A 14,094-nucleotide genomic window follows, 5' to 3' on the forward strand; every position below is an offset into this window, starting at 1 on the left:
TTACACCCAAGGTTTCTAACCTGGCTTAAAATTAAATCCATTATTGTAAAAATACCGGTGTCTTTGAATAAAACATACATTTTTACCATATGTGCAGACAACACTGCTGGCTGCTGGAAAGACAGGAACTCGTCGATACAGAACATGTTTGGTGCATAAAAAGCAGCTGTAAAAAAGAGTGATAGGTTGCTACAAAACACGCAACTGGGGCATAAAAAGCTGTTGGAAAACAGTTACATTTCACTACAAACCCCCTATGTTTGGTGCTCAAAGTACATGCTGATCTATTAGAAATTGGTTGCTACAAAGAGCTCTAACAATATTGTGCCTAAAAACACAGTGACAGGTCGCTACAAAACAAGTTTGGTGCCTAAAAAGCTGTTGGAAAAAAGTGATGGGTTGCTTCAAACCCACATCTGGAGCCCTAAAACGCAGCTGGAAAAAGACTGACGGGTCGCTACAGAACATTAGTTAGTGCCTGAAAAGCCACTGAAAAGATAGCAATTACTTTCTAAATCACACCTAACTTTTCTGTTTGCTGGTCTTTAACAGTGGTCTGCATCTGGGCAGCTGTCCTAGGTGTCACTGTATCCACCTCCAGTTAATTACGTCAGCTCATGCATCACTTGCCTGTAGCAACATCGCATATGAAACATGAATTTGTGGTTTTCAGAAATGTACAAGGCCAACATTTTCTGCTGCTGTCTGGGCTGGTCTGGTCTGGTGTACAACGTTTCGCCTGATTATTACTCATACAGAGTTTCTTACCACCCAGCTTTCCAAAGAAAAGCCACAAGTCAGATTACAGGATGTCAAAGTGGGGCGGACCAAACGAGATCATCTCTCATTGTTGACCAATACCTGCTCTCCTTCCTGTAATGCTCAACCAAAGACCTACCTTCTGTCCCGCCTCACTGTCAGCATCCAAATATATCTCGCCTCCTGCGTGTGATCATTTCATTTGCCCATTCTGGAGAAGAAATTATGTCCAAAGTGCACATGATATGGTTTGTAAAGTTTAAAAAACACACTTCTTGAAGTTCAGCTATCTTTAAACTCTGAATTCTTTGTTTAAGGAGGAGTGGCTACGTTCCTTTAACAGCTACACCTCATTGATTTAGGCAAAACTCTGCATTTGACTCTTGATCCACTTGTTGTCCCGGCCTTCGCGGTGTGTCAGGTGTGACGCACGTTTAGCCTGACCTGCTCTAATTCCCTAACGAGATTGGCTGTCCCCGGATATCCCATTAGACCCTGATTAACCGGGCTCAGCTCATTAGCTCTGAAAAACCAATTCACCCATGTCAACCTCCGCCCCAGACTCCCCATCCCTGCACCCGGACTGAAAACATGCAGCGCTATGCCATGAATCTGAGTACAATGTCACCTCCTGGTTGTCATAGGAAACCGGTGATCTTAAAAAATAAAATAAACCAAAGAAAAGAAAAGAAAGTTTCATATCTATGAATAAGAGGATGCAAGTGAGGAATTACAAGTTGCTGGACTTAATTTTACTTTTTTAAATTTAGTTTACTATCGTTGCACCTAAAACTTGTGGTTAATGGCACAAAAGTATATTCTTTCATTTTTAACTATGTGCATGCCCATTGAGTCACTTTCCCTTCATTCAGTGCCTAACTTCCAGGCGCATCAGGTGTAATTTCTCTACAAACCTCCTCAATCATTTGTCGCCTCTCCAATATTCTCACATTTCATCTCCACCTGTTCCCTTTCTCTCCCTGCCACCTCCTTGCATTTCCTCACCTGCCCGTCTTTTGACCTCATAACCTCATTTTTGCCCTGCAATCGGTTTACCCACCTTCCTCTCGCCATGCTCCCTCTCCCTGTCTCTCTCTCCCTCTCCTTCCCTCTCTATTTCCATCTTTGAGCTTTATCCCTTCATCCCTTATCTCCTTCATCCCCTCCAATCCTCATCTGTTCTTCACCGTGGAGGAAGGGAGAGAGAAAGAGAGAGTTTCTCACAAGTAAGCTGCTAGCAGTCTGCCGGGGGAGAGCGTCCGAGGAGCCAGCGAGCAGGTTGTGCACCGGGGGATTGTGGGATCTAAAAAAGCTCGAAGGGCCGGAGGTGTCTGGAACCAGGACCTGCAGGAGAAGAAAAGGGACCACGTTGTGTGTGGAAACAGGTGAGTTTCATCTTTTATGCTTCTGTTCAGCTCTTTAGGTGCTTCTTCTTCTGCAGGTGGATATTTGGAGCTGTAGCAAAAAAATGCTCTGAAGCTTACTTTATTTTGTGAGGTTTTAAATGAAGGATTTTGCTTTTGTGGAAATTTAAAAAAACAAGATGTGGAGTTTTGTTTTTATATGCAAGATAGAAAATAAATGAAAAGGCTGTGTACATCAGAGGATTCATTGCTCATGGCCTCCTGCAGCTGCAACGCGTGCAGTGATTTCCAATGATTTTGGAGAAACTTTCTTCCAGTGTTTCCTTCTGGGTTTTTTTTTTTTATCAAATTTAGTGGCAAATTTTAATGCAAGAAGATGTCTGTGTTTTTTAAAGGCATCCTGAAGCCCTGATTTCTTAAGAATCATTTCCTTGTACATTTACGTCCAAAGTAATGATTCCTTAAACCATTTGAAGGTGATCTTTGGATTGTAGAGAAGCTGCCAAAGAGGATTGGTGCCTCAGGTGCGGCATCAGTAAGCTGGAGGCTGATCTATCGCACAAAAACTCATGCAGCTCATCTGCAGAATTCTGCACTGCAGATTTGCTTGTGCAAACAGGGCTTTGTTTCTCACCAAAATGCTTTCTTTTGATTGTTTTTGGAACACTGTTTTAGTATCTTTAGAAAATGGTTTCACCCAAGAGTAGAAACAGTTACATGTGAGAGCGCAAAGGCACCATAACTGCTGTTAACTAAGACACAGGGATGGAGGAGTAGCTGATTTTTGACTATAAAAGACCCTCCACATCTCCCACCATCCACGACGCCCTCCCTCTCTCTCTGATCCCGAGGTAAAGAGCAGTCAGTAATCGGATGACAGGAGATTTGACCGGTAAAGCTTCCCTTAAGATCTCCTGCCTGGGATTTAAAGCCGTGTAGCAACCCACCCTAACTCACTGGCACCACCAGCCCCTCCCATATCCTCCACCCTCCGTCCCACTTCCTGTCGCAGACTCAAGCTGCTACCTGTGCTGCACGTAGGCCACATCCTGAACCAACGCTTATACTAGGGCCGCAGCGTTTTGTTCATTCTTCCATTAATCGAATAAGTATTTAGTCTACGAAATGTCAGTGGTTAGTTACCAAATGCCCATCACAAAGTAAATTTGCTTGTTTTGCCCTCTTAACACTTATGTAAAATGATATAAAAAGTAAGGAAAAAGCTGCAAATTCTCACATTTGAGAAGCTAGAACTTGGGAATGTTTGGCATTTCAGCTTAAGTAATATCTATAAATAATTACATCAGTACTGTTTTGTTTTCTCATCTTTTCATCAATTTCTTTTAAAATATTTAATTTTTTCTGACTTGTCCCCACAAACTGCAGTGTTGCATCACTTACTGGTGCACATTAGTGCTATATAAACTGTAGTAATACGAGCAAGAGTCGAAGCTGTTGCATCGAGCATTTATAGCAACAAATGGTTAAAAGTTCCTAGTTAATTTTCTGTAACATACAGAATTTGTTCTTTGATTTTGTCACCCATGCCTTCCCTGCAGCCTTTCAAATTGTCATGCAATCAAGTTTTATAGAATTAAACTAAAGTTCCTGTTTAACATTAACAATTATATTTCCCTCTCTTGTGCAGCTTTATGCTCTTATTTTTTAAGAGATTTCTCCTGAGGTTGTTGAGCTTAAATGAGTCAGACGTCAGTATCCCATTACAGAGTATTAAGCACATACACTGAACTTCTGCACGCAGGGCTTGAAATTAAAAGGATGTGTCAAAGTAAAGTAACCAGTCAGGTAGAAAAGACAACAAGGACATTTCAAACAAGGAGTAAATTTTACATTAGATATTAGAAATACAGACATTTGACCCTTTATTCCTTGACTGTGATGTTGCTGGAGACTGTTATAGTGGAAAACTGTGTATATTGCTCCGTGTATGGTACTTCATGAATTAGTTTTTAGATAAAAGTTGAATTTAGTCTTGAAAATTCTGAACAAAATGTTTTAAATGTATACTGATTCTCTTGAGGATGCTCATAAACTTACTTGAATTTAAGAAATGTCAGAGACAGTTAATTAAAAAAAAAATCTACTCTAATCTCTGCTGATGAGAAATGTACTGATAAATTTCAGGAAGTGCTCTTAAATCACACTTTATGATGACACTCATTGATAAATAGTTAATTGAATGTATATTGAACTCAGTGTACTACATCATAGTTACTATTAACAAACAATGAAACAATAAGTAATTATGTTTATTAATTATTAGTGATGTGAAACTGTGTGTTACTTTAACAGTATATTACTTCACACATCATATTTTATGAATGATATTAAGTATTTGTTATTGTTAATAAAGGAAAGATTGCACAAAGAATATCAAAGTATATTTCACCTCCATACATAAAGTATGTAAGGGAATGTAGGAGAAACAAGACTGGAAAGAGAAGAAAAGACTATTTTATGAAGGAAAGAAACAAACCAAGTTTAGACTTTTCTCATGGTAAAAAAATGACATAATAATGGCCACTTAAATATTGTTTACAGATGTACTACACAGTATTTATTAACCGTTAACAAGGTAAGGTCATATTCAGCTGTTTTAAACCGTACAAATACCCCAAACAGTTTATATAATGTTAAGGCTAATATCTGCAACAATAAAAAAATGGCATAAATTACGGCACTACCAATAATAAATTAACATTATTAATTACTATTGTTATTTAGTTAGTTTCAGTTAATGAAGTCTAAACTAGGTTTGCTTCTTTCCTTTTTAAAATGTGATCTCTTCTTCTTTTCCAATCCTGTTTCTCTGACATTCTCCTACATGCTTTATGCATGTCAGGTAAACTTCTCCATCTCCTACATGCTTTAATATCCTATGTGCAATCTTTCCTAACAGCTTTTCTCTGTCTTTTATTTCTTTTGTTATTTGTCTTCTCTTTCAAGCCCTGTTTCACCTTTATTCTCCCACATACTTTATGATTTTTTTTCCTACATAGTTGTGCAATTTTTCATTTTGGCCTTTTTTTTTTAACCACGAATACGAATATGAATTTTTTTTCTCACTTTGCTCTTTCTATCTCTGTATATCACTTTTTCTCCTTTTCCTTTGCTGAATAGCTCAACCAGTATGAGAGTTAAAGGTATTACAACTTTGGTTTAGGGTGAGGGATTAAACCTGTCAGGTACATGTCTAATCTTTGCTCTAGACTTGATGGTGTAACAGCAACTCAAGTGTCCCAGATCAAGGAATCCGGGTCAGTGAGTGATGCACAGGTTGGTCAGTGGATCAGTGTTTACCCGTTACCTGTAGTGCAGGAGTTTGACAGCGGTGAACTGACATCCTAAATTCCTTCAGGAGTTGTTGTGCTGACATGCTGATACTTTACACAACTAACATTTTTTGTCCCTTTTTCTTCCTTTCTCTTTTTTCTGTCTTCTTCAGAGTGACAGTTTCTTCTTTCCATCAGTAACATCCCTTCGCAACCGTTGCCATGGCAGCTGAGAAAGCTGAAATGGATGCACTGAAAAAGGAGTGCGATGGCCTCCGCGCACAGATTGAGGTGAGCGACTTCCTGTGAAACACACAGTTCCTGAAGTTAAAATCTGTGGAAGTGGAAGGTTATTAAAATCTCTGGAAGCATCTTGATGCTCGATTACACAAAATGTTACAGTTGCCGGCTTGTGAAAACTGCATATCTCCAAAAACAGCCCTGTTTTCGCCTATCTAACAATGCACTTTTCGTTTTCTATCAGTTTTACGATAGTGACAATATATATAATATATATAAACATCACAATAAACAGCCTGGTACAAAAAAATGCTTTTGGTCTCTTCAGCTAATGTCAGCATCCATGACAACTGTGTAGGGCTGATTTTTTTTTTATAACTCACCCATTTACATTTTAATAAGGCCCAAAGTTGTGCATATTTAAGGATGGGGCTGCTTGAGTGGCAGACTGTCTGCAAGTCGTACCTACCGGTCGCCAGCGTCTGTGAGTTAGATCCAGCTCTCGATCCCAAATATCACCACTTCTGGCAATAAAACAAGATGACAACAGTCTGAAACCAATGTGTGATGTCACGGTAACTACATATATTATTTATACGGTTTATAGGCAGCACAACTGCTGTCTGTGATCCGGTTTCTCTGCAGCGATTGCTCACTGTCTATTGCTTGTCTTTTGACCCTGACATGTTAGGCCTTTGCTCCACCCCGAGGCTGACGAGGGCCCTTTACTTCTGCGCTATCCTAAGTTATAAAGAACCAGGCAACAAACACATGTAGTCAGGAGGTGTGGGAAAAACATCAATACAACATAGTATCACAATATCTTGTGAATACTTGTTATGAATTTTTGTATGTTGTATTAATTCACAGGTGCGATAATATCGATATTTTTTATGTTGACACATCATTTGAATTTAATTTATAGAAATTATTAAATTACAAATGCCAATGAAACTTTGGGTATCCTACGAGAACAATAAAATCAATCCATTTTTGTCAGTCCACTTTATACATTTTGCTGCAGTGAAAATAACTTTCTTACTGGATAAAACAGATCTTTACAAAGTTTTTCTTGGGGGACACAATTTTCAGTTGAAAAAGGTAATACATCACCATATATGTTATCCCAATGCTCAGTATGTTGCAAAATGTTTAATATTGTAATAATATTGTACCATTAGTTAAGTGTTTGGATAATATGGTGTCATGGGTGATTCCCACCCGTAGTTTTCAGATAGGCACGTCCTGATTGGCTGGTTGCATTTATGCAAATTTTAGTGGACAAATATGTGCTCATGATAAGGGGAGATAATCACCCATAAAATACAGTAGAGGTCTCCTCTGGTGCTAATAGAACAAGGGTTACAATATCGTGACCCTACATACTACAGGTGTGAGTACCAGTGCTCACTTTTAAAAACGCATTTTTATCAAAAGACAGTCCTATTATTTCTTCTTAAAGGATTATTTTATTAATATATTGTACATTACTCCTGAAATTGTACTTAAGTCTTGCACTGCACTGTTTTGATTTTAAATTCAACCACTGATTTTAAAATTCTCCTTTGTTGTATTTTTCGTTTCTTAAATTTTTTCCTGTGTGTTGTTCTGTATATTTCTTTGTGTTTTAATTTTTTTCCCCTGTGTTTGTCTTTTGTGATTTTAAGCATAAAGCACTTTGTAGTGTTGGTTTTAACTGTAGTTTAAATGCAGCAAATTAATTTAAAAAATAAAACAATCAAAAAGGAGTTCAAGCTCTGTTGTTTCTCCCCTAACATGTAATTCCCTGTGTGCCCACCAGGCGGCCCGTAAGGCCGTGAATGATGGCAGCATGTCAGCAGCATCGGGAGCAGCGTCTCCGGTGAGCCGTGTGCAGCTGAAGCTCAGGAAGACACTCAAGGGTCACCTGGCCAAAATCTATGCCATGCACTGGTCTGCTGACGCCAGGTGAGGATGAGGAGGTGCACAGGAATCTCACCACGAGAGCATATCGGGACTTTAGGACTTGTCCCAGCAGGAAAAGTAAAGACATCAGTGGCTCTGTTGTGTTCAAGTGTCCCCGTAAACCATGACAGTGTTTATGTTGTGCTTTTTCTGCTCTAACGTGCCAAAGAGCTGTTTTGTAAAATTTCTCTGAGGCTGAAATTATCCTGATGTTTCAGTGAAATCCCTCTATTCATAATTTTGGTAAAGATTTTGGTAAATCGCCCCAGTTTTCTGTCCTGCAGAGTTCTCTTTTAAGACCTCACCTTTGACAGTTTGCATATTTGCAACTTTGCAAACAGAGGTAAAGAAAAAAAAATAATAACATTTTCATTTCCTTTTATTTATTGGGCTAGACTACAGAAGCATAATGCATTCACTTGAGGAAAAAAAAAACAAACATTTGCCCTGTTTTTCTGAATTACTGAGACTGCTATAAAATTTGGTGAAAAGCTTTCAGGGAGAAGAAACTGGATTTTTTTCCTATGAAACCTTTTCTTAATCTTAAACCATTATTCATGTTAATTATCAACAATTCACAATTGATGGAGCTATAAATGCAGTGTACTAAATATACTAAATATTAGATTTCTGCTGTAAAATATTGTATTAATTTAAGTAACAAGAACAGGAAAGGCAAGTTTATTTGTATGGCACCTTCACATAAAAGGCATTAAGACATGATGATGATGATGATGATGATGATGATGATAAGCAGTGCTTGGAAATATCTGATTCAAGTATTTCTTAAAATCTTAATTAATATATATATATTTGAGTCATTTTCAGACACATTGACTCTGTCTTGTCTCTCACAGGCAAATGGTCAGCGCATCACAGGATGGCAAACTTCTCGTCTGGGACTGTTTCACAGGCAACAAGGTAAAATCAAAGTGTTATATTTTAAAGTCTGTATGACAAAGTCTTGCTGGTAGAGTTTATTGTTTGGAGACACACTGACATCCAGTGGTGTAGAAAGTATTTACATCCTAGTACTAATACCACACTGTAAAAACACTGGTACAAGTCCTGCATTGAAAATGTTACCTATGTACATATAAATATAAGTGAATATATAAAATATGTCAGTATTATCAGATACTTAATGTATTAAAAGTAATATACAGTAAACAATAAATTAAAAAATATTTAATTTCAGATGTTGACTTCACAGTACTCAATGCAGAAAAATGAATTACTACATTTTTAACAATAATTTGGTATTGTTAGAGTATTTGTTGCAACAAAAGTTCATATTTTTTAAAGCGAGTTTGGGACATTTCTGTTCAAATTATAATCAACAAATACACTTTTTAACAAGGGTGCAGCACACTTCAAGCTGTGTTTGTAGCAATCAAAGGGGTTTTTTTTTATTACGAGGATTTGGGACATGTCCAAGCAATTCTGTAACAACCAAACAAAGTGTTTTAAGCCAAAGCATGATTTTTTTCTTACCTTCACCAAGTGAAGTTTATGTGCCTAAACCTCACCACACATTAACTCCAAGATGCAATTTGAAACTGAAACATAAAGTTTTAGCATATCCGCTGCATACAAAACATGTAACATATCTGTGGTTTGCAGAAATGCCAAAATTTACTCTGGAAATTTGTTTGCAATCACTCAAACTAAATCTCTGCTCTGCAGTTGGTTGCCGTTCCTCTAAAGTCTGCTTGGGTGATGAGCGTCGCCTTCGCCCCCTCTGGTAACCTGGTGGCCAGCGGTGGTCTGGACAACATGTGCACAGTGTACAACATCAAGGCTGCCAGCCCCAAGACCCTCAGGGAGCTGGACGCACACACAGGTGAGAAAAAATGCACTCTGGGAAATATGGAAATGAAGTTTTGTATTACCTAAAAGCCGAAAGAGAAACAAGCTGGTGCATGGTCAGACTGAGATGCTGATTTTCCTCCCAGGTTACCTCTCTTGCTGCCGTTTCCTTAGCGACACTGAGATCCTGACAGCCTCTGGTGACACCACCTGGTGAGTTCATGATTTTGCCTTCAAATATTATCGAGCAGCATCCTCCGAGGTTACTAAAATAAAGTTATGTTGCGAAAGTGCCAAAAACTGCAGTTCCTCTAATGGCTACTTGGGGCTGGCTACAAAACAGAGTTAATCCCCAGAGACTCCTATGTTAAAATACCCAACTTTACAGCTGAAATGAACATGTTTACAGCCTGGTACAAAGACAGTTTTGGCCTTTATTGTTACTTTTAACATTCCTGACAACTGCACAGGGGGTGATTTATTATTATTATTATTATGCACCCATTTACATTTTATTAAGGTTTAAAACCTGGCATAATTAAGGGCGTGGTCATCTGAGGTGTCACCACAGTCCGTGAGTCACATCCTCCCCTCAGTCTCAACCCTAGCTCCACCATCTGGTCACTTCTTCTGTCTCCAAAACAACCAAAATGCCGAACAGGTGTCAAACAGGAGTCCACAAGCCGATGAGTGACATCACATTGGCCACGTCCATTATTCTTCTTATTATTGTTCTTAAGAGTCTATGGCTGCAATACATGGACTGCAATGCCAGTGGACAACTACATCTGACTTTAGGCATTACTGTACAGTTTCTTTGTCACCAAAATGGCACTGAAACGCACACGAAATCATAAACCATTTTTCAAACTCAATAAGACGAAGTCAGTGTTTGCTTGCAGAAAATCAAGGGTGTGTTCGTAAATCTCATGTGACGCTCCACACTGAAATAAAAGAGACGTTTGCCTCAAGTTACTCTACTGTAGTTTGCAGTTTGTTAGCCTGAAAAGTTGTATTTGTATTTTCTGCAAACCAGGTTACATACAGTATGTTACATTTGTACGTTATTATGTAGCAGATACATTGAAACTGCCTTAATGTTTTAACAGCACTTTGGTTAATGTGTATTTAGGTTTAGGCTTAAAACCACTTGGTTATGATAGAAAAGATCATGTTTTGGCTTAAAATACAAGGTTGTGGCATAATCCTACCTGGTAATGCAGTGATGTCTTTGTAAAGAGCAACTGAATTTTGTGACATTATTGACAATAAAAACACAGATATGGGTCATTAAAAAAACATGAATTTTTCATGGCTGAAACTGTTAACGGAAACACAGCATTTGCTGGTTAAAATACAACCTACCGATCCTTTCATTCTTTCCTTTCCTTGCACCCCCTCCTCTATATCGCTCCTCCTCTCCTCTGCAGCTGTCTGTGGGATCTGGAGACCGGCAAGCAGAAGATCATCTTCACCAACCACATTGGTGACTGCATGTCGCTGGCTCTCTCCCCCGACACGAACACCTTCATCTCTGGAGCCTGCGACTCTCTGGCCAAGCTGTGGGACCTGAGGGAAGGCGTCTGCAAGCAGACCTTCTCTGGACACACCAGCGACATCAACGCCATCGCTGTGAGGATAACACAACTTTTTTTTAACTTAGCCTTTATTCAACCAAGAGAGTCCCAATGAGATGAAGAATTTTATCTTAATTTTTAGCAACGACCCTTCAAAAGCTTTTCTTTTGCTGTGTTTAGATTTAATTTACATGTTTTTCAATTTATTGGTTAATTTTCGTTTTGCTTACTGCTACCTACTGCTTTTTAATGATTTTTACGGGGGGAATTGAAGTTAGTGGGCGAGTGACTTTGATCCCCAGAAGGGCAAACTGTATCTGGATATGTGAGGGTGAAGAGCAGCATTGTGGTTTTATTTTTTTAAATTATCCTTGCCCGTAAGAATAAACACCAGCTCTTTCTTTTCTCTCCTCGCCTCAGTTCTTCCCAAGCGGAAACTGCGTCATCACAGGCTCCGACGACTGCAGCTGCAAGATGTACGACCTGCGCGCCGACCAGGAGGTGATTGGCTACCAGGACACCACCCTGAACGCCGGCGTCACGTCTTTGGCCCTCTCCAACTCAGGCCGCCTTATCTTTGCCGGCTACGATGACTTCAACTGCCACATCTGGGACTCACTGAAGGGAGAGAAAGTTGGTGAGTCGACTTATTCAGAATTTCAAGATTTTAAAAAAACAAAATGAAAAATCTGTCTGAAGCCTAAAAACAAGTATTTGACTGATGGATAGACAGCCTTTTCATAGAATATTTGTGAAACTGATGCTACATAACTAGAAAAAAAGGGCAGCTATTTGCTTTTACTCAAGACGTAGAAAAACTACAACGACCAAAATGCACTGCACATTACCAGACCAATCACCACTCCCCCTGGCAGGTTACATAGTAGAGAGGAGAAGGGACGATGCATTTTTGTAGGCCAACCCGGTAGTTAGCATCTCGCTGGTTCTCTCGTCAAAAACCAAAGTGGGTTTATTGAATGGGATTTTTGAGAATCTCTGTGATAAATACAATATTTATGATTTATGATACATTTTGTTCAGCATGATCGTTTTCACAGATGAACACCACCTTTGTGTGTTTTGAAGAGTAAATTAAATTGCCGGAAGCAAAAAGCTATTGTTAGGCTGTAAACGAAATTACACTGTGGTTGCCCCAAATCGTTCAACTTGTGATTTGATTTAGCGCACACAATCGAAAAATATCATAAACATATAAATCTACGAGATGGAGAGCGACCTTTTCTGTAAAGCTGTAAAGGCAGGCCAGTGGGTTTAATGAGTTTTCATTTCCCCTCGAATTGCACAAATTAATTTCCTCATCTCTTGCCTCCTCTTCTCTGATTCCTCTTCCCCAAATTCAAATTGCAAACGTTAACACACCAAATGGAAAAGTTTTCATGCTCACATGAGGTGGTATTTTCAGGCCATTTAAAAAAGCCATTTTTTTTTATTTCACAAAACTGCAATGGAAACACTTTTTTTCAGTTTTATAGGTCACATTGTGGCTTTACTGCATCGTAAAACTCTTCAAAAGTTGAGCAGATCATCCAGAAGTTTTGAATCCACAATTAATCTGTGAAATCGTGGACTATCACCTGCTTTTCCTTCAATTTTCTCCTTTCCTTTTTTTCATTTTTTACATGACCTCTCCTCTCCTCTCCATGTAATTCTATATTTACTTCCTTTCTGCGCACTTTGTCCTTCTTTTCTTTCTTTAACACCCTCTCCTCTCTCCTCACTCTTCCAGGTGTGCTGTCTGGCCACGACAACAGGGTGAGCTGCACCGGCGTCCCCTCAGACGGTATGGGCGTGTGCACAGGATCCTGGGACAGCTTCCTCAAACTGTGGAACTGAGGCGTCCCGGACGAGGAAAACACCGAGCGAAGAGGAGGAGAGGAAGGGAGGGAAAGGGAGAGGAAAAGGTTGAAGAAGGGAGAGAGAAAAACAAAGTGAGGTTGGGAGATATTTGGCACCGAGCGTCCTCTCTTCCTCTCTCCCTCTCTGCCTCTTCCTCATCCATGTATGCAAAAATATGAGAGGTTGCAAGAGAGTCGAGTTGAATAAATGGCATCAGGTAAACAGTGCACGATGCATCCCGCTGTATGTGCAAGAGAGTTTTGTTGTTTTCGAGACGATTTAAAGAAAAAAATGTAAAAAATAGCACATTATTCAAAATGATCAGCGAGCAGGAGAGAAGCTCTTATTGAAAATATCAAATAAACACAAATAGATTTTTGACAATAAAAAAAGAAAGAACTCTTGAATATCAAAGACTGTAGGATTACAGATTTATTTTTATTGTCTTTGACCTGTAAAAGAGCCCTGCACTTATTTAGATAAAGTATTGATATGTACATTTATTTGGATTTTATAGATTGACATATTAGGACGGAGAGTTGATGTACAGTGTCTTTATTTTTTCTTTATTTATTTATTATTTTGGGGGCTGCACATATTCTGAGTATATGTGAATGGTAGAGCTGCCATCTCGGATCCCCCAATAACAACCAGATCCAAGAAGGCTGCTGCTGTTTCCCCATCTCACCGTGACAATCCGATGACCTAAACCCAGACGGATGAAGGTTGGATGGTGTAGCCGAGCGGTCGGGCTGAGAGACTGGCTGCCTGGCGGCGGTCTGACCTGTGAAACACTGTAAACTTCATTTTACTCCCCTGGGCTCAGCTGCATTTTGTAGTACTTTTACACTCGTGCAGTTCCTCTGTAAAAAGACCAAATGTTTGTTGAAAATCTTTCTAATAAACATAGAATTCTGCATTAACACCAGGTCAGAGTCTGTGTGTGTCGATGGCTGGGGATGACCTTAACCCTCTGAAACATCAGCAGGTTGGCTTGATTTCTTGCAGAAACATAGACAGAGGGTGACAAAAAAAGGCTCAAAACTGAAGAGGAATTGAAGAAATTAGTAAAAAGTAACAAGAAAATTACCTTGAATTTGAAACAAAAAAATAAAAATACAGTAATCTGATTCAAAGGTTTTTTTTCGGCTTTTATTCCCTTTAATGGACAGAAAGGTTTAGGTGTGAAAGGGGGAGAGAGAGCGGAGGCAACATGCAGCAAAGGGCCGAGGCCAGAATCGAACCCATGGC

General features: G+C 39.2%; 1 protein-coding gene across 1 annotated transcript; it reads left to right on the forward strand.

The window, feature by feature from the left end:
* Positions 1-1,946: 1,946 nt before the first annotated feature.
* gnb3b (guanine nucleotide binding protein (G protein), beta polypeptide 3b) lies at positions 1,947-13,771 on the forward strand. Its single transcript, XM_088090286.1, has 9 exons — positions 1,947-2,144; positions 5,590-5,707; positions 7,458-7,603; positions 8,458-8,521; positions 9,287-9,443; positions 9,556-9,622; positions 10,840-11,041; positions 11,407-11,623; positions 12,734-13,771. The coding sequence occupies exons 2-9, from the start codon at positions 5,639-5,641 to the stop codon at positions 12,838-12,840; spliced, it is 1,029 nt and encodes a 342-aa protein (XP_087946412.1). The 5' UTR covers positions 1,947-2,144; positions 5,590-5,638; the 3' UTR covers positions 12,841-13,771.
* Positions 13,772-14,094: the final 323 nt, after the last annotated feature.

Source organism: Plectropomus leopardus, chromosome 17, assembly GCF_026936395.1.
Source record: "Plectropomus leopardus strain MGB_pleo_1.0 chromosome 17, ASM2693639v1, whole genome shotgun sequence".
NCBI lineage: Eukaryota > Metazoa > Chordata > Actinopteri > Perciformes > Serranidae > Plectropomus > Plectropomus leopardus.